General features: G+C 38.2%; 1 protein-coding gene across 1 annotated transcript; it reads left to right on the forward strand.

Annotated features, from left to right (window-relative positions):
- Positions 1-4,740: 4,740 nt before the first annotated feature.
- On the forward strand, positions 4,741-11,388 carry LOC109211629. The gene is made up of 5 exons (XM_019375179.1): positions 4,741-5,550; positions 6,415-6,532; positions 7,751-8,103; positions 9,141-9,239; positions 9,745-11,388. Exons 1-5 carry the CDS (start codon positions 4,976-4,978, stop codon positions 10,925-10,927), a joined length of 2,328 nt encoding a protein of 775 aa, XP_019230724.1. The 5' UTR covers positions 4,741-4,975; the 3' UTR covers positions 10,928-11,388.
- Positions 11,389-20,145: the final 8,757 nt, after the last annotated feature.

Below are 20,145 nucleotides of genomic sequence, written 5' to 3' on the forward strand. Positions count from 1 at the left end.
GTATTAGATGCACTATCGGTGTAGAGGATCCAGAGGTCGAATCGTGCAGAAGTGCGGAGCGCCTCTTGCTTTGCTTCAGACAGTATTTCCGCGCTGAAATCAGCAACGGAATCGGCGAGCACTTGCGACTTTATCGCAGTTCGCGGTTGATATGTTATATCGTTCTCGCTCAATTCTATGGCCCATTTGGCCAACCTACCCGATAGTTCAGGTTTGTGTAGGATGCCCCTGAGGGGCAAGGTCGTCACCACTTTTATGGGGTGACATTGAAAATATGGTCTAAGCTTTCGTGAAGCTATGACTAATGCCAGGGCTAATTTCTCAAGGTGGGGGTACGTTGTTTCGGCATCAATTAAGGTTTTGCTGATATAATAAATTGGAGATTGCGTACCTTCGTTTTTGCGGACCAAAACTACACTTACCGCGACTTCGGAGACTGCTAGGTACGCCAGGAGGCATTCACCTGGATCTGCCTTAATAAGTAATGGCGGCGAGCAGAGGTACGCTTTCAGCTTTCTTAAGGCGTCGACACATTCTGAATTCCACTGTAGTCCGTGGTCTTTCCTTAACACATTGAAAAATTTATGGCACCTGTCCGATGATCATGAGATGAACCTCGACAGGGCGTCTATTCGTCTTGTCAATTTTTGTACCTGCTTTTTGCTGGTTAATGTCTCTGGTATTCCTTCGATGGCCTTGATCTGATCCGGGTTGACCTCGATGCCTCTTTGTGACACCAAAAAGCCGAGGAACTTACCCGAGGTTACGCCGAAGGTGCATTTATCGGGATTCAGCTTCCTTCCGTATTGCCTCAATATTCCGAAGGCTTCCTTCAGATGATCAATGTGATCTTCCTACCTTTTCGACTTCACTAGCATGTCGTCGATGTAGACCTCCATAGTCTTTACGAGTTATTCTTTGAACATTTTGGTGACTAACCTTTAGTATGTCGCTCCCGCGTTCTTGAGTTCGAACGGCATGACTCTGTAGCAGTACGTTCCCCGGTGAGTGATAAAAGTGGTCTTTTCTTGGTCTTCTTCTGCCATTAGAATTTAGTTGTAACCGGAATAGGCGTCCAAGAAGCTCAATAATTCGTGCCCCGCCGTTGCATTGATGAGCTGGTCGATGTGTGGTAACGGAAAGGAATCTTTTGGGCATGCTTTGTTTAGGTCGGTGAAGTCGAAACACATCCGCCACTTCCCATTTTTCTTTTTCACCATGACCACATTGGCGAACCACTAAGGATACTTTGATTCTCGGACGGAACCATTAGCGAGCAACTTATCGACTTCCTTGCTGACTGCGTTGTTGATTGTGGCGTTGAACTTTCTCCTCATTTGCCACACAGACGGGTAAAGGGGGTCTACATTCAGCCTTTGTTTGGCGATGTCCCTTGGGATTCCTGGCATATCTGAATGGGAAAAGGCAAATAAATCGGCATTGTTAGTTAAAAATTCGTGGAACTTACTTGGTTCTGAGAGGTTGTGACCGATATAAGCTTATTTCTTGCTGTCGTTGTTGTCCAATTGAACGGGATCGAGATCCTCTACGATTGCCTTGCAGGCTTCTACGACATCTGGGTCTTTGATGGCCTCTATTTGTATGTCGGGTTTAGCTCCCGATATGGCTGATTGCTATGCTTCTGCACTTGCTCCCTTTAGTTGCTGGGTGTGTGTGCAATCTTGGGCGATTCGGTAGCATTCTTGGGCGGTGCGTGGCTCGCCCAGGATGCTGAATATTCCCCACGGAGTAGGAAATTTGATTACTTGATAGAAACTTGATGGGACAGCTCGCATGGCGTGTATCCATGAGCGCCCTATGATAGCGTTGTAGGCTTTTTCCTGGTTCATGACATGAAACGTCGTTTCCAGAGTAACTCCTCCGGCCAGAACGGGCAGCACTATCTCTCCAGAGGTCTGTTCCACTACATTATTAAAACCCGTTAGCGTTATGCAGCGCGGTATTATTTTATCCTCGAGTCTCAACTGTATGAGGACTCGTGGGTGAATAATACACGCACCACTTCCATCATCTACCATTATGCTTTTTACATCGGTATCTGCGACACGTAAAGTTATAACCAGAGCATCATAGTGAGGGAAAGACAAACCTTTGGTATCCGACTTATCGAAGATGATACTATCTTCGAGGTCGTCGTACCGTTCGTGAGCGACTGTCCGCTTGAGTTTGTGTGTAGTGGTGAATTTTCCATGGTTGATTACCGTATCATCGCCGCCGCCGATGATCATTTGTATGGTACGAGCGGGTGAAGGTGGTTTTGGGGGTCCTTGAGGTTGGTCGCGTCCACGAGCGAAGTTAACCCGTCCTCGATCTCTCAGCAATTCCTTCAGGTGTCCCTGGTTTAGCATTCTTACTACTTCCTATCGCAGGCCTATGCAGTCCTCGTTCTTATGCCCTCTTTCCTGATGGAATTCGCACAGAACGTTCGATCTCCGGGTGCTCGGATCGGATTTCATCTTTTGTGGCCACTGTACCTTTGTGCCGAGCTTTTCTAGTGAATACACTATTTTTGAAGGAGAAACACAAAAGTTATGAGCAGATAATAATGGAGGCATACCTCTTTCGTTTCGATGTGGCGCGGTGTGTCGAGGAGTGGCATCTGCAAGTCGGGGAGGAGGTAGGATGGATGTACGGATGTAGGGCTGATGCCTTTCTCGACTGAAACGGGGTAGTTGATCCCTTCGGCCACCATTGCGGCGATCTCTCCTTGTTTCAATTTGGACTGATGTTAGCCGTTGAATCAGACCATTTAGGTCGTCCTCATCTGCCCTTACTTCGACACAATAGGCATTATGGATTTCTTCCCAAGTGGTGGGAGGATATTTCATGAGCCTACTTAGCAGTTTTTGGTTGCTTTCGACCCATTTTGGAAGGCCGCTACCGCCGTCCCCTCTGATACGTTTGGTAGGCTCATTCTTACCCTGTTGAATCTGGCTAGGAAGTCCCTGAGTCCTTCGGCCGTCGTCTGCCTAACGGCGAAGATGTCGTTTACCCTAGCTTTTGCCGTTTTCGCTCCCGCATGAGCGGTGACGAATTTGTCTGCCATTTCTTCGAACATTGATATTGACCGTGCTGGTATTTGAGAATACCACGTCAGTGCTCCCCTGTTAGGGTTTCGCCGAATTTTTTCAGCAGCACTGATGACACTTGTTCTTTCGACAGATCGTTGCCTTTTACCGCTATGACGTAGTGGATTATGTGATCTTCCGGGTCCGTAGTACCATCATATATTTTCAAGTATGGTGGCATTTTGAAGGTTTTTCGGATAGAGTGGGGGGCTGCCCCTTCACTATATGTTTGCTCGACGAATCGTCCGACATCTCATTTTGGTAGCAACTTCGGAGCGCCTGGTATTTTATCGACCCTTTCTTGATGCTCCTTCATCTGATCACGGAGCTTTTTGTTCTCATTTTCCATTTCTTCCACTTTCTTTAAGATGGCTGCGAGTGCATCGTTACCTGCATCGACGATAATATGAGTGTTGCCTGTGCGTGGGATTTCTAGCGCACTAGCGACAGTTGCGATGTCTGCAGGTATTGTATCTCCGATATCCCTTTGAACAGGTTTGTCGAGTATGTTACTCAGTGTTTGTCAACCATTCTTCCAATAGCCTTTTCACAGCTGGTGGTGTTTCTCCTGCTGCGGATGTTGAGGTTCCCCTCTCGCGTGAGGCAGTCACGCTTTCATGCGGGGGGGGGGGGGGGGGTTTNTAGGGTATCTCCCTCAGGTGTAGCGCTTGGTGTTGCATTTTCGTTATCTTCCCTACCGGCTTCGTTGATGGAATACAGAAGGTTGTTCGTGACACCTACTATTGCCTTTAATCTTGCGTCCCTCTTTCCTGCCATTGTCGGTTTTTGCAAGGCAGAGAAGAGGTGATTATCCCTTTCAAGGATCTAGATGAAACTAAAATCTTAGCTAAAGAAATCCCCACAGACGGCGCTAAATTGTTTGGCCAAAAGTTATCAAAACCTTTTTGATTAAATCAACTAGAGAAGATGAAGAGGTAAATCTCAGTTAAGAATAATGAAATCTAGATTGCAAGATATAAAGAATGAGCGCGATGGATGATGCTTCTTAATACCACGAAATTGAACGATTAAGCATCGGTATAATAACTTTGAATGTAGGAAGATATTGTAATGACTATTCTTGCTTTTCAATCAAGTGTTCAAGAAAAAGAAAAGATCCCCCTTTACAGAGCCTTCCCCTTCTAGTTATAAGGGACAATACCCTCCTGAACCCTAAATGATATAACAAAAAAGAATATTCCAAAGTATATTCTGATGGCCTCGTGCTGCACCTACATTACTACCAATGTCGTATGTTCTCCAGCCGCTTCCAGTCATCGCCTTCCTCAACGACCAAAGGACGCCGTATCGTGAGGGTCCCGTCCCTCGTCAGTGGCCGTGGTCGTCCAAATTTTGACCCACAAGACCTGACACTATCTTCTGTTCAGCAGTATCATATGGTTTTTATGTATACTTTTGCAAAATATTTATATGTGCAATAATCAAAGTTTTCCGGCTGATCGCTTGGACTAGGGTGCATCCGCCCCTGCTTTAAGTACCTAGAATTTTTAAAGCTACATCTAATAGCAGACGGAATGGAGAAATACGAAGGGGATAATGATCAATATCAAAACGATCATATCTTATTGATTTAGCTAGTGGTAGTCATATTTGAAAATCGATAACCCATAAGCATCGTCCGATAAGCACCCCTACAAAATAAGAGCTGTGTAAACCCATTGTTTATGGCCGACTCATAATAAAAAGGAAAAAGAACAAACATGGATGTTAAAATTACACAGGTAAAATTACTGGTACGTGAACGTAAAATCGAAAGCTTAAAGGTAAAAGCAACACTCTGTTCACTTATTTTAGTTATTGCAAGGGTTTAAGGTTTCCCTCCTCCTTCAATGTCAGTGAGGGTTTAGCAATCCAAACATACGACCATGGTTCTCTCTCGTCTTCTCCTCAGGCGCTTATCTTCCTATAAACCCTATCTTATCACTACCTTCTCACAAACCAAACCCTTCTCTTCAGATTCCAACCCAACCCCCTCTAAACCTTCTTCTCTATCAGCTCGCATGAGCTTCGTATTCGATCAAATTGACGCCATTGAAAAAGAACGGGCGGAAAAGGACCAAACCCTTCAACGTATTCGGGCCTGGCGTGAATCCAAAAAGCCCAAAGATCAAAACCAAGAGCCGGTAGGTCCAAGCTCGGACTTTTCTGATGTGGGGTCATCGGAAATGGAGAAGAATGATGGGTTAGGTGGTGGTGGTGGGTTGATGAATAAGAAGGTGGAAGTGGTGCATCCGTGGCCCGAGTGGATCGAGTTAATGGAGCGTTTGGTTCAGCAAAATTACTTTGATCATAAGAGAAAAGATGAGGATAAGTTGATTGAGGATTTAGGGTTTAATGTAGCTGAGGTTGCTGAAGATGAGGGTTTTGATTTTACAAGGGATTGGAAGACTGTTCAGACTGCTGCTCTTAATTTTGGCAAAGATCGTTTCGATATATTGAGGTCTGCTTTTGAATAAAGAATGCTTTTTAATCATTTTTTCGTCCCATTTTTGCATGCTCAGATTGAACTTTTGGCAATTACACGAATTCAATTGAGCTGCATTGTACTTGTGGCCATAGTATTGACTGGCCGATAGTCGTGAAGCTTAGAAATGATGGTGTTCATATTTTCCCTTTATTTCAAGTTTACCTTAGGTAGCTATGTTAGTAACTTAATTGACTCTTACTATTGAGGAGTTCTCGCTCTCTTCTTATATTACTATACTGTGAGAAGTACTTCTAAAGTTGTGATAGATGAATGAGATCCATAGTTGGTTGCGAATATACACAATTGTTTTGTTTTTTGATAGCAAGCTGTGAGTCTAGTTAATTAACTTATGCAGTTTCCGCTGTTCCTTTTTTTTTAATGATAATTATACATAGTGGGAAGCAGAGGGGGAAATGGGGGACGGGATTACTAGATGGCGAATCGATTCCTTACATGTTGGAGGTTTAGGCAGCCCGCCAAGTGACCTTCTTTCAAAAGCATTTGATATGGTAATTAACCAGAGTAGATTGTTTTGTTTATTGTCCAAAAGGAAGCGATGACTTTTTATTTGATTACCATCACCTTTTGTCGGCCCTGCCTACGCTTGAACTCAGCAGGTATTGAGGTGACATCTCCTCCAAATTAGGGCTCTAGGCTTTAGCTGTTTGTTAAAGGACAATGAAGTGAGACCTTTCAGTGACATTTTTCAGCTCTGTGTTGCCGGATTTAGAGGCAAAATTTGAAGTAAAGAATTAAGGGGAGTGATTATAAAGAGTACCACGATGTTCTAGTGACAAACAATAACTCTTGATGCACAGAGTGATTAATTGATTTCAGGTCATTGTCGAGACAGGATCTCCAAATTTTGGTTGGTTATGGATGTCCTAGTGCAGACAAGAAGGTGGTTTTTTCCGCCAAGTTATTGAGGAAACACGTCCATCTGGACGAAGGAGATGTAAGTTTGGATTCTTTGTTGTAAAAATAATTTTCATGCCTTATCAGAAGTTCTGTTATTGATTCTTTATGGAAATCTGTTTTTTTTCATTCCCATTTTCTTGTATTTACTTCTTGTTGTGCGCTCAATTTAATTTGCTATATGTGAAGTCTTGATAGGATTTGGCATGTGATGGAGGAAGTTCACAGTTCTTGTCGTTTCGTGCATTTGCTGAAAAACATTTTCTATTTTAATCTTCTTGTTATTGAAATGCTTTAAGATCTCCTCTTGGTACATTGCTTTCAGAAAGTGATAAAACTTTAAACTTTGCAGCACAAGATTTTGTTGTTGAATATTAAACTTCTATAGTTTTTAGAAAGCAGCAGGCTCTAGCTGTCACCCATAATACTTTGTAAGCAGCCTATGGAGTGGCAATGTACATGAAAAAAGTATATACGTTAAAGACATAATTTACTAAACAATAGTGTTCATTCTCGAGGGGTTCACACTATTTAATATAGTATTGTAGTAGGCATAGGTCTTGAATTTGAGTCTCATTGCCTTCTTCCATCAAAACATCTCCAGGTTCTTGGCTCATGACACGAGGGGGTTGTTTTTCCTTAAAGTAAATAACTATATTAATATGGGAATGTTCCGTGTACAAGCAATATACCAGAAGGTAGAGAGCCTCTATCGAAAATGGTTCTCTAAGAAACACCCAATTTTCTATACAATAGGATTCTCATGGCTGCACCAAAAAGAAACTAGAAACAAGAGGTTATTTCTCAAAGGTGCAAGGGCGTTTTCTACCATGTCAAAGGCTCTTCTATTAACTAAATAAAAGCATTCATTTTCTAGCAGATTAAGCTTTTATACTAGGCGGTTACTCAAGTCAACATTATATTAGCTTAAGATTTGTAAAGAAAAATCAAGTTTTTCACTTGACTCACATATAAAGATTGTTTCAGATTAGCTGAACTATTGGTAATGTTTGTCTTGGACTTGGGAATGCTTGACATTGCATTCTTTAAGCATCTGAATATTACCACCTTATTAGGACATAACATGGCATGAATCAGTGTAGGGAAGCTTTAAAAAGGCTAAAGTAGGTGAACATTATTCTTTCGCAAGGTGAATATTCACTAATGATGAATTCATGATTTATTGAGCTTATGGATCTGGGCATTTGCTAGCTGTATTTTTCAATGACCAATCCAACTTATCGCATGATTGTATCAGGTTTGCAGTTCTTGCAATTTGAGGAGTTCTTGTGAAAGGGCATATTTACTTACCAATAAGGAGGATGAAGCAAGGACAATTGATGTCATGCGTGTCCTACTGACTTATGGTTTTGATGCAATCAATGGATCCGTTGTTAATGAGAGCCTTACGAAGAAGAAATCTGTGAAGACTGTTGTTCGTAAATTGCTTCATGAAGTAGTCAAGTTGAGTGCTGTTCCAATAGATCCAAATCTTCCACCTCCAATTTTTAAAAAACCACCTCCAAAGGTGAAGCAGCCACCTCCCCCTCCGAAGAAACGAGTAGGACGTGACGACATTGAGATGAAAAAAGGAGATTGGCTGTGTCCAAAGTAGGTTTCATTTCTTTTCTTCTGCACTAAGTCTGCTATCATGGTCAAAGTGAAAAGCGTTAAAAAGCGCTCCTGGTCTATCGGGCTTTAAGCGCGAAGCGCAATGAACATGTGGGCTTTAGTTAAAAAGGCGCAACGAAGAAAAAAGCAAAAACATGTATTTAAGACGAAAAAGAATAATAACTTCATTCATAATGATTTCCTTAACAATTAATGTCTCTTTTTGCACTTCATATTTATTGTTTAGTACCCCTCTATTCAAGATGGAACTTATCAGCAATGAGGTACATGCCTCAGTGTCTTGCCTACATTGGAGCGCATCCTAAGTGAAGCGAAGCGCCTGCCTTGAGCTTCCTGAGCTTCAGGGCTAAAGCGCGCCTCAAATGAGCCTTTGACAATCTTCTTTGGAAATCCACAAAGCAATGCAGGGCTTCACCTTGAATGGGATTAACTGCATGGTGATAAATTGTTTATCATTTTTCTTAGTTCACTCTTTACCCTTGTAGTTGATCCTGTAGTTTAGGTTGTTATGAACTTTTTTCTCAACAACCGGTTGTTATGAACTTATAGAGTCGGGAAGAAAAAAAAATTGAACATAATTCTCAAATGTAGAGTTGATACATTCAGTGTTGTTAAAGACTCACTTAAAGCGTGCTCAAGTCCTAAAGCTTGGTGAAGCCCAGGTTGTGCGCTTCACCTTGCATAATTGGCAATTTAGGGTAGGCGTGAAGGTGAAGCTACTAAGGCGCGTGGCACCTTCACTGATGAGTTCTGTCTTTAAGTGTGCAACAACATATGCATAGCTTAATTGTAGTTTTTCCGTTCTTTTGTCCAAGTAACTATTACTTGTGGTTATAGGTATATTTTCTTGCATTACATTTCTATTTTTATTTTTTTTTCTTCATTGACGCTTTTCTTCGCTAAGCCCACGCTTTAATTGCACTTTGCTCTTAAAGCTCCAATAAACTTTAGCGATTTTTCGCGTTTTCGCTTTTGGCTACTCTGGATACATGGCTAACAGCAAGCTACACTGTCAGGTGTGACTTCATGAATTTCGCGAAGAATACCATATGCTTACAATGTGATGCCAACCGCCCAAAGAGACAGCTGCTTCCAGGAGAGTGGGAATGTCCCCAGTATGTCCTCTTTTTGCCTTTTCTTATTAAGTCTTTCCTATTTTTCTTCTGACATGAGTATATTGTTGAATTCTGCAGCAATATGTTAAATTAGGCAGGCATTTATTTTTGCTGTATTTACTTAAGCACCGTAATAAATAATAATAGATGCCTAGGTTGAGGCTTGAATCTAGTAGCAGTGGCTACTTTAGCAAGTTTATCCAGATGAGGAGGACATCTAAGAAGCAACTTTAGTCGTCTCTTCATTGTACAACTGCTAATCTCCTTTCTGCCTGGACCAAGCTGCAAATTCTGTTTATGATTGCATGAATGCCCGATTAAACTTGTACATTTGTTTACATGCTCGTTGAAGTTAGCAGATATCTAATTGTGTGAATGTTTGGGAAAACTTTGTTGAAGGACTTCTTTTACCTGAAGCTTTCACTTTCTAATATATTTCTTGTATATTTGTTTACCCTGTTTGTGGCAATGACAAAAATGGTTATTTCCTTTTATCAATTGGCAGGTGCAATTTCTTGAATTATAGGAGAAATGTGGTGTGTTTTCATTGTGAATGCAAGCGCCCAGCTGATGACTATATGGTCACTCAACAGCAGGAGAGGCAACATGGACCCAGGATGCAGATGGACAAGGTATCTCGCCGGCAAGATGTTTCTAATGCATGGAATTTTGATTTTGATGATGATGAATCGGATGGGGCGGACGTTGCTACCTTCGAGTATGCAGATTCTCAGAAATTGGATGAAGATTTTCCCCTAGATAGGCGAGAACAAAAAGATACTTCTAGGGACAATGAAGATGGTTTCTACAAGAGCAGGAGGCCTCCAAAAGGTTATGAAACTGAATACCCTGCACCTGAGAAACCAGGGGTAGGATTTAACGATTTTGATGATGAAGACGACGACGATGTTGACAGTTATGAGATAGAGAGTAATGGAACAAACAGAAGTTCTCGAATAGATTTCTCGGATATTGAGGTCAACTCCGAATCCGAAGACATTGATAATGCTGATAGCAGTTTGCCTGTTGGTGGTAGGAACAGTTCCCTCACAAGTGATGCACATTTTAGATCGAGACATCAGCAAGGGACTTTTCGTGGTTCTGAGGATGCTGAAGTGGATTTTGACACAGATGATGACCTTCCAATTAAAACTAATGGGAAATCTAATCAGGCTTCTTATTCTAAACCAAGATCTAGGAACAAAGGTGCCATGAGTTTTGTCTCAGAGGACGATGGCCTCAGCTCTGACTCCGATGATGAGGATTTCACAAGTCGGCAGAATAAAGGGAATAAATGGGGATCAAGAAGGGATTTTGGAAGGAGAAGCAACTCCTATAGTGAAGATGAGCCCTCCTCTGACTTGGAGAGCAACAATGGTAGGTCATTTAACAAAAATAGACAGAGAGGTGGTAAGGCAGGTCAAAATGGCAGATGGGACTCATCCGAAGGTCGTGGTGATAGGATAAGAGACAAAAGAACCTCTTTTAAGGATAACTCGAAAAGAACTTCCAGAGACTCACGTGGCAGCAGCAGGAGAAGCCAAGATAATGGATATAATGATTACAAAAGCCGTGGGCGTGAAGAATCTTATAAACAGCAACGAGGAAGAAACAGCAATTATGGTGATCGATCAGATAGTTACTTAGACGATGAAAGACATATGAGGCCAAGAATAAATGTACGGTAAGTCCCAACATACAGCTTATCATTTCAAGAGTTGGTTGGCTGTGCAGGAATAGCACTGTGGGTCTCCCGAGTGTGGAAAATGGGATTCATTTCCTCTTCACAAAGGGCTTTCCAGAAGTCAGAAACAGCATGCCAAGTTCTGAATAACCATCGTCACGCCAGCTTGAGAGCTAGAAGCTCCTTACGCTAAGAGATGAGCTACAAGGAAGTGTTTCAGTGACTGTATACGAAGTTGATTGGGGGAAGCTTCATACAAATAAGCTAACCAGGAACAAGTAATGATACCCAGGCGATAACTTCCTTATACCTACCCTATGCTTGACCGGCAAAGCTGCAGTATCTTCAATCTTCTTTCATTTAGTTCAAGCTGATATGATCTACGCGTTGTAACTATAGACAGTTTTTCTGTAAACAATAATTTGCTATTGATATGATGATATTGGTCCCCGTTGTTCGTATGCAGAGAGTATCCACCAGAACTACACCTGATTAATGCAATTCATAGCTATCTGGTTGCCTAAGTCCTATGATATCTTTCATAATATACTATAAATTTTAAAAGACAGATAAGGACATTACGTAATATTACATTATCCAAGCAAACTGTGTTTGTCCAAGTTAAAAACACACACACACACAGAGGGACATAATAACAAAGCTCGTCGTTTTTATTTTATATACACAACCACAGCCATATCTTCACTACAACAAAATCAAAGCTGTAGAGACAATACAGACATCAAACAGCAAGAACAAGAAAAAAAAAAGAAGATAATAGCAGAAACAGTTATTAGCTGGTTGCAAAAATACTATGGAAATTAAGTCCTTCTGACGCTAAAAATCCTTTTCAAGCAATTCATAAAAGCCAAAAAGCACCTGATAATTCTTTCTCCAACTTCCTCCAAGAAATGGAAGAAGCAGTATCCCTACGACTTCTTTATCATTAAGCTGCTGAATGTCGCCAAAAACGCTACAACAAATCCCACTGCCGCGCTCACAAAAAACCATAGCCTTATTTCATGCTCATCATAATCGTCGTCTTCAATAGCCTTATTTCATGCTCATCATAATCGTCGTCTTCAATTATCTTTGGTTCCTTTTTTTCCGGGTGAAGAGCATTCCGTAATCAATGGTTTCCCACAAAGTTTTGGATTACCTTCAAAACATGAAGGATCAGTAAAGGTTCTGAATTGGTATGTTGTTGGTATAGGGCCATGAAGGTTGTTATATGACAAGTTTAAGATGGCTCAGTGAGGTGATGGATGTCATGCTCAACGGGATAGAACCCGAGAGATTGTTAGAGGAAAGATCTAGTGTCTCCAATTTCTGCATCCTCCCTATGTTCTCTGGAATTCTTCCTGATAATTGGTTGCAAGATAAATTTAATGTGCCCAAGGCTGAGAGACCTGTAATCTCATTCGGGATTTCACCCTGAAGATTGTTGCAGGAAAGATCAATAAGATTCACCTGAACTAAAGTAAAGGTGTATGTCATTGTTGTTCCTTTCTTAACCAACTTCATCTTGGGTGTAAAACATAGTCGATATAGCCATAGTTGGGAAACCACTTGTAAAATTTCAGACTTAAGAGTTCTCAAGCTTCCCAGGCAGGAAGGGATAGAACCTGTCAAATTATTATGTGAAAGATCAAGAATATGGAGGCTAGATAGTTGGCATAGTTGTGCTGGAATGTTTCCATGAATCATATTACTAGTCATTCTAAGCTTTTGCTAAGATAATAGGCTTTCTCCGAACCACTCTGGTATCGTGCCATTGATTTTGTTCTCTCCAATGTCAAGTGACCTGAAGTTGTTGCAAATCATACCACCAATCAGGGATCTTTCCAGACAAATGATTGTCTGAAAGGTCCAATCTCAATAGCCGCTTCACTCTACCTATGGAATATGGTATAGATCCTGTAAAACCATTTCCAGAAAGATCTAAGACCTTAGAGTTTTTAAATAAATACCCTTTTAAAAAATTATATTCCACAACAACCTTTTGATTTTTATAGCCAAATATCTATTTATGGTCACTTCCTACTCTTAAGTCATAAAATACGCCTGTATTATTTTTCTCTCTTATGTATTAGAATATCCGTCGTTTCCTATTTCTCTACTGTGTAAAACCCCTCAATTTCTCCATTTTTTACTCCCAAATCTCAAACTCCAATGGACGAAAATCATCTTTTTTCTATACCCAATTCAGCTCCATCTCTGAAGCAAAGTTGAAGAACTCCTTTTGCTTCTCCTGTTGCTTTCCTCACCGCCACCCTTCTCCTCCGCCTCCGCAGTCATCCTCCGATGAGAATCCGGCACTGATTTGGGAACCCAATAACCTCCCGAATTTAAAAGACAAGGTTTTTACTATTTTCAGCTTTGGATCTAACCGGCACAAGAGACAACACTCCTCCTCTACTGCTCAATTCCGTTATGATCCGTTGAGTTATTCGCTGAATTTCGAAGATGGGTTTGATGATGAAGAAACTCCTTTTTCTGCTAATATATTTCAATGTATTTCAATGTATCTCGATGTATTTCATTGTATTCATTGTCTTTTTTTTCATCGTATTTCAATGTATCCGCTGTATTCTATGTATTTCATTGTATACACCGTCTCGCTATATTCCATGAATATATTTTTATATATATTTTTTAATTAATATAATTTATATATTCAGATGTATTATATAATTTCTCTGAAGATTGCTATGTTTTTGGGGTGTTTTTCGATTGAGAATCTTTTTTATAACTGGAAATACAAAATTTGTGTGTTATAACTGAGTTTGTTAAGTTATATTAGGAGTCTATTATGTTAATTGATTCACTTTCCGTTTGAAAACAGTGTAATCCCCTATTTCATGCCATGAATACAGTCGAATACAATAATTTGTCCAGCTGTAATCCCATGTTTCACGCCATGAATACAGTCGAATACACTCGAATACAAAAATCTGTCCAGATGTAATCCCCTGTTTCACGCCATGAATACAGTCGAACACACTCGAATACAACAACTGATTAGGTGGACTTCCCTGATTCACGCATATTTTTGCTACTGTATTCATGAATACAATAGCTTAAATACATCTAATACATCTTATAGCAACAGAAAACGTATCTACTATCCGTAATATAGCAAGTGGTATCTATAGATAGCTAATTACCACTAAAAGATAGTGCTTTATGAAAATTTTTCTATTATAATATTATAAATAATTTATTAAATGAATTGTTTTAAATCGTTTGTGGTCAATTTTTAACCAATCATTATTTAGCGATTTTTAAAGTTTATACTCCTTTTTAAAAATATAATTATTGTTGAAAGTTGTAGACTATTAAATTTGTAGTTACTTCCTTTTTTTTTTGTTACCTCACCCATGGCGGGTGGAATCGACTTCTTAGTTTGTCGTCTAAGAAGAATTAACTCAAATAGCCATCCACCTAATCACTTACACTATAAATAGCCGATGAATATATGATTTATGTATAATTTATGTGTAATATATGTTTAATTGTATGTAATCAATGTATAATCTATATATATCGGCTAGAAAAAGTAAATATTGAACCTGGCTGGCTATTTGTGTAACATTCCCGAGTTAGACTTCAACTTGAATCAATTTTGTCAATAACTATGATTTTGTAGAATCTTCTTCTATTCTTTAAGTGGTTTTTAGACAATTTTTCAATCTCAAGTTAATGAAATTATCAAAGGATTAGATGTGAAAAGGCATTTCTTAACCTTGAATGTCTTTAAAGACTTCTTATTAAATTTTGGCTTTAGGTCACACGTGGTGTTGACCTGCGTCTGGACTATATAAGTTTTGATGGTTGGAATTAGATTGTCTATGTTCATGGAGCTTTTCATTTTAGTTTTTTGGCTTCTTTTTAATCTGCATTCAATTAAGTTGCCAATTTTAAATCTTATACTCCCCTTGACATACACAACATGGTTGAGACTCGTATTAAAATTTTTAAGTTCTATTGCTTTCATGAAGTGGAGGCTTGGAGCAACGGTAAAGTTATCTCTGTGTGACCTATAAGATATGGGTTTGAGCCGTGGAAGCGGCTACTAATGCTTGCACTAGGGTACGCTTCCTACATCACACCCCGAAGGGTGTGACCCTTCCTTGATCCCTATATTAACGTGAGATACTTTAGGCACCGAGCTAACTTTTTTATTTTTTAAGAAAAGGAACAAAACAGGGTCTTAAAGGGGTGGGGTTGGGGGTGGTTGGAATTTGAAAAAGTCCATAACTTGATTTTTAGTCGGTATAACTTCTCTGAGTTTATTTGTCAGTAAAATATCTTTTCCTTCAGAGATTGAATTGAAAGTCCAGTTAATGTTATGAAAGGTTACAGGTATTGATCATATATATGATCCACTTTTTATTCCATTTATTTTAGGAAAAATACATAAAATGCACTATGTATTTGTCCTGAAAAATTAGTTTCACGCTTAACCTTTACGGACGTTCTATTACCTCCATATACTTATCCAAAGTGAATTTAATACTACCATGTGAAGTGTAATACCACTTTTATTGTGTGAGGTGCTCCACACGCGCATGCCACGTTAGCGCTAGGGGTGTACATGGACCAGGTTGGTTCGATTTTTATCAAAACCAAACCAAACCACTTATAGCGGTTTGAATTGGTTAGGTTTTGTCGGATTTTTTGTTACGTAAATATTATCTCAATCTTACTTTGTTAAGTTTTTATATCTCCCGTCGCCTGTCCACTTAACTCTGATACCCGAATCTCCTTTTGTTTGAAGTTTATTGGACATGAATGAACCCGAACAGACACACCCGCTGCTTCTGCTTTCTGCCATATGGGTTAGTCCGGCTAGCTAGTGAGCGGTTCTTTTGGCCGGGAAGCAGACCGGGCCCTACGGGCGGGCATCTCCCGCAATGCAAGCACCATTGTTCGACACCACCCGAGAAGCTGTTCCTAGGAAAGATTATGGGTCTCGGGTATCCAATCAATTAATCCCACAAACCGGGGAAGCTTAAGCGGAAATGAAAGAGGAGCTATCAGTCAACTATAGGAAACTGACCAATAGCTCTTCTTTCTTTTGGTAAAGGTTAACGGTCCTGTTCAAGCATTGGTGCATAACGGGAGGCTAGCTCAGTATATTACCTTTCCTGTAGTTCTTTAATATATATATATATATATATATATATATATATATATGTTGGAAAATTAATACAAAGTTGTAGTAGGAAACCTTAGTTATTTAGGATTTTATTTTTTTAATTCATGTCTAAATATGATTTGTAGTTAGAATAAATATAGGAATAGGCTTTCCTGTTTCTAGTTGAAATAGGTTTCGTACTATTATAAATAGAGGTATTGATAGCTTATTTTATGCGTGGAGGAAATAAAGAATTGTAGAGATCAATCATAAATTTATAAATAAAATATTTTCCTTCATATTGGTATCAGAGCTTCTACGATCTTGGGAGAGAATCAAGTAGCTTCCGCTGCCGGCGGGCGGCGCTAGCCAATGGGTGCCACCCGTCTGGCCAAAAAAATATGTTGGCAAAATCATAGATAGTTGTCGACAAAATTAGGTTATTCGATGAAAAGTTTCATGACAGATTCAAGAAAAAAAAAAGTTTAAAGAGCTGCATCAAATATGGCACAAGATGAAGAAACTCTTCTTTGAAAGTTGGAGAGGTTTAAAAAAAGATTGGAAGTTGATTATGTGTTTTAACAAAATTGAGTGTTGGTGACAAAGTGTATCAATGGGTGTTGAAGACGAGTGCTTCAACAAAATTGGGTGTTGGTGACAAAGTGCATCAACATGAGTTGGAGACTGGTGCTTCAACAAAAATTGAGTGTTGGTGACAAAGTGCATCAACGTGAGTTGGAGACGGGTGCTTTAACAAAAACTGAGTGTTGGTGACAAAGTGCATCAACATGAGTTGGAGAGAGGTGTTTCAACAAATTGAGGTATGAAGACATGTGCTTCATCAAAAGTGAAAGTTCGAGAGAAGTGCTCCAACATAACTGCACAACGAACAAGTAAGGTGTATACAACTTTGAATTACGCGAGAATGTTGGAAAACTAATTCAAAGTTGTAGTAGGAAACCTTAGTTATTTATGATTTGATTTATTTAATTCATGTCTAAATAAGATTTGTAGTTAGAATACATATAGGAATATGCTTTGCTGTTTCTAGTTGAAATAAGTTTCGTACTATTATAAATAGAGGTATTGATAGCTTATTTTATGTGTGGAGAAAATAAAGAATTGTAGAGATCAATCAGAAATTTATTAATAAAATATTTTCCTTCAATATATATATATATATATATATATATATATATATATATATATATATATATATAGTAAAATATAAAAAATTGACAAACATATTATCGATTAAGAATTTTTGTGGGAGAGTTTTCTTAATAACACATAATAGTGGAGTAAATTTTAGTCATCTGAAGATAATTTTTTGTTGATGTACACTTTCAAGGTTAACCGAATTTAGTAACTAAACATAAAAATTAATATGATACCTAAATAATAATAATCACTTCACATTCGAAAAAGATATAAAAATTTAATATATCTTAACATATGATATGAATATGGAAGAACAAAAAGATTGACACATTTCAGTAACACTTGATAAGAAAGTGATCATACAACCCAATGACCCATTATTCAAGGTTAATAAATATGGTGCACTTCATATTCTATTAAATATTATATCCCGCAAGAGAATCTCAAATATTTCTAGACATTTTTAAAGAAAATTTTATATAGAATCTTAAAAATATATAGAAATTATATTATGGGTCCCTATATTTATATGTCGGTTTGGTTCGGATTTCTTTACTCAATACCAAACCAAATCAAATCAAATCAAACCTAGTCGGGATTTTTAATCGGTTCGGTACAGTTTATCGGTTCGGTTTGTACACCCCTAATTAGCGCCATGTCAACATCGGGTAAAAAATATAATAAATTATGCTTTTTACTTTTTTTCGTCTTTCTTTAACATTTTCTTTTTTCTTTTTCTTTCATACTCACTACGAATCCTCCATTATAGCTAAAATTTGTGGCATTCAAATTGGTTCTAGCTAAAATTCAAGAAAACCCTCTCATCAATTCACGAACCCAGCCATCCAAACATAAAATCTTAAGGTCTAATCTTATGTTTACCGGCTCAAATTTAAAACCTTGGGTGCTTTTTAATGGAGGACATTGATTGGCTCGAAGAAAAATTATATTTTAGAAATTAATTTAATATACAATAAAAATTAAAAGAATTGGTGAAAAAATAAGGGTTGGGATGTGAAGACGAACAAAAAAAAGGAAGACAAGAAAATTAGTTCTTAGGAGAGGTGGATGTGAATTTGGAAAAGAAGGGAGGGAGTGTTTAGATGGAGAATGAAGGGGGGGGGGGGTGTCCAAGAAAGTTTATTCTTGCTAAAAAAATAAATTTTAAAAAATTCAAGACTAATAAAACACGACTTTTTTTATTTTATATTTTTGCCATATCAGCTTTTGGATAGGTATTAAATTCTCTTTGGACAAACATATAGAGGTTATGGGACGCCCGTAAAAAATTAAGTGTGAAACTAATTTTTTCGGACAAATACATAATACATCCTATGTATTTTCCCTTTATATTATTTCTATGGGCAAAAAGAAGAATAAAATAAAGTGATTACAATTCAAGTGGGGCTTTTTTGAGTTTTTTTATTTGACAAGGATTTCTAAGTTGAAGTTTGGTTGTTATACTTGTCTTAGAATTTCTCTTTTTTCAAATGATAGCAGCTACTTCTATGAATGAATCTTTGACGTGGACTATGGCTTCTATATTCCCTTGTCAATATTCATGACACATGAAAATAAACCCTAGTTAGTCCAGTCTTCAATTTGATTTTCAACAATGATTTTCAATTTGATTTTCAACAAAATTTTGAAAGCCGGGAACTAAAGCTAAACAAAATCAAATTAATACAATTAGTGCTAACTAGAGGTGTCAATAGATATTTGAAAACCGACTAAACCAACCGAACCGTACAGCACGGAACTGATTTTTAGGTTTCTTTTGAAGAAACCGTAGGTTTTTATATAAATCTATAACCGTACCGATAATTAGGGTAAGACCGAAAAAATACCGAACCGTACCGAATAAATTTTACATGTGAAAAATATATTTATATAGTAAGTTTAAAACTAATAAAGCATTAAATTTTTCATTGGGCCTTGGAATTATGAAAATTGTTACAAGCCAATAAGTAATTAAACTCAAAATACTAATTCCTAAAACCTATTATGCTACTCATACTTAAATTAAGCTATTTCAAGTATCTTTATTAGCAAGACACAAAGTATTCTAGCGATTATGAGCAGTAAACTACAATGTACTGAATATGTTTCCTTTCATATAATTTAGATTTATCTTTATGAATATTTAATATAGACTTTATTCTTGAATCCCAACTTGGTTAATATCTTTCCGCTCGTGTGATTTATATTTTCTTTGCTTTTACTTGGTTTCTTTTACGTTGTTGTCGAATAGTTGTGTATCTATACTCTAGCCATCTTTCATGTTTTTTAATTCATTATCCTTTAAACAGTAAAAATGTCTAGAGAGTTTTGCTAAGTCCTATAAAAGAACGTATGTTATTGCATTCTATTTTTACTGGTGAATTTTACATGACAAATAAAAAAATATCGAAAATTAACCGAACCGTACCGATACCGAAGTGAAACCGACATGATTGGGACGATTTCAAAAAGTCTAATTTTAATTATACATAATAGAATAATCGAAAAATTGATAAAGTATAAATTTTATAAAATAACCGGCCGAACCGAACCATTTAACACCCCTGGTGCTAACTCAGCGCAACGGAGCAAAAGAGGACTTGCTTTTCTCTTTAAAGCTAAAGAATCAGTGCTTTCTCTTTTCATATTCGTGTTTGTTTCCACGCTAGGAACTTGACTTTGGTTGGTAAGGAATCCAACTTTGTTCACTATTGTGGACTTTGGCCCCACGTATTCCTTTTTTTTTTTGGGAGGGGGGGGGGGGGGGGGCGAATGACAGAAAATAGGTCCTTATTACTTTGGGCGTTATAATGCTTCTAAATAATTTTAATGTTTCTAAAAGTAAAATTTACACTAAGAAACTCGAGGGAGGAATAGTATGATAAATGTAATCCTTTTCATTTATATTAGTATCTAGGTGC

The sequence above is a fragment of the Nicotiana attenuata genome, unplaced genomic scaffold, assembly GCF_001879085.1.
Source record: "Nicotiana attenuata strain UT unplaced genomic scaffold, NIATTr2, whole genome shotgun sequence".
Taxonomy (NCBI): domain Eukaryota; kingdom Viridiplantae; phylum Streptophyta; class Magnoliopsida; order Solanales; family Solanaceae; genus Nicotiana; species Nicotiana attenuata.

Bases quoted from the DNA above. Each gene is read 5' to 3' on its own strand.
- LOC109211629 (XM_019375179.1), top strand. From the start codon at position 4,976: ATGGTTCTCTCTCGTCTTCTCCTCAGGCGCTTATCTTCCTATAAACCC. The intron at 5,551-6,414 runs GTCTGCTTTTGA...AATTGATTTCAG, and splicing joins GATCGTTTCGATATATTGAG to GTCATTGTCGAGACAGGATC. The intron at 8,104-9,140 runs GTAGGTTTCATT...CTACACTGTCAG, and splicing joins GGAGATTGGCTGTGTCCAAA to GTGTGACTTCATGAATTTCG.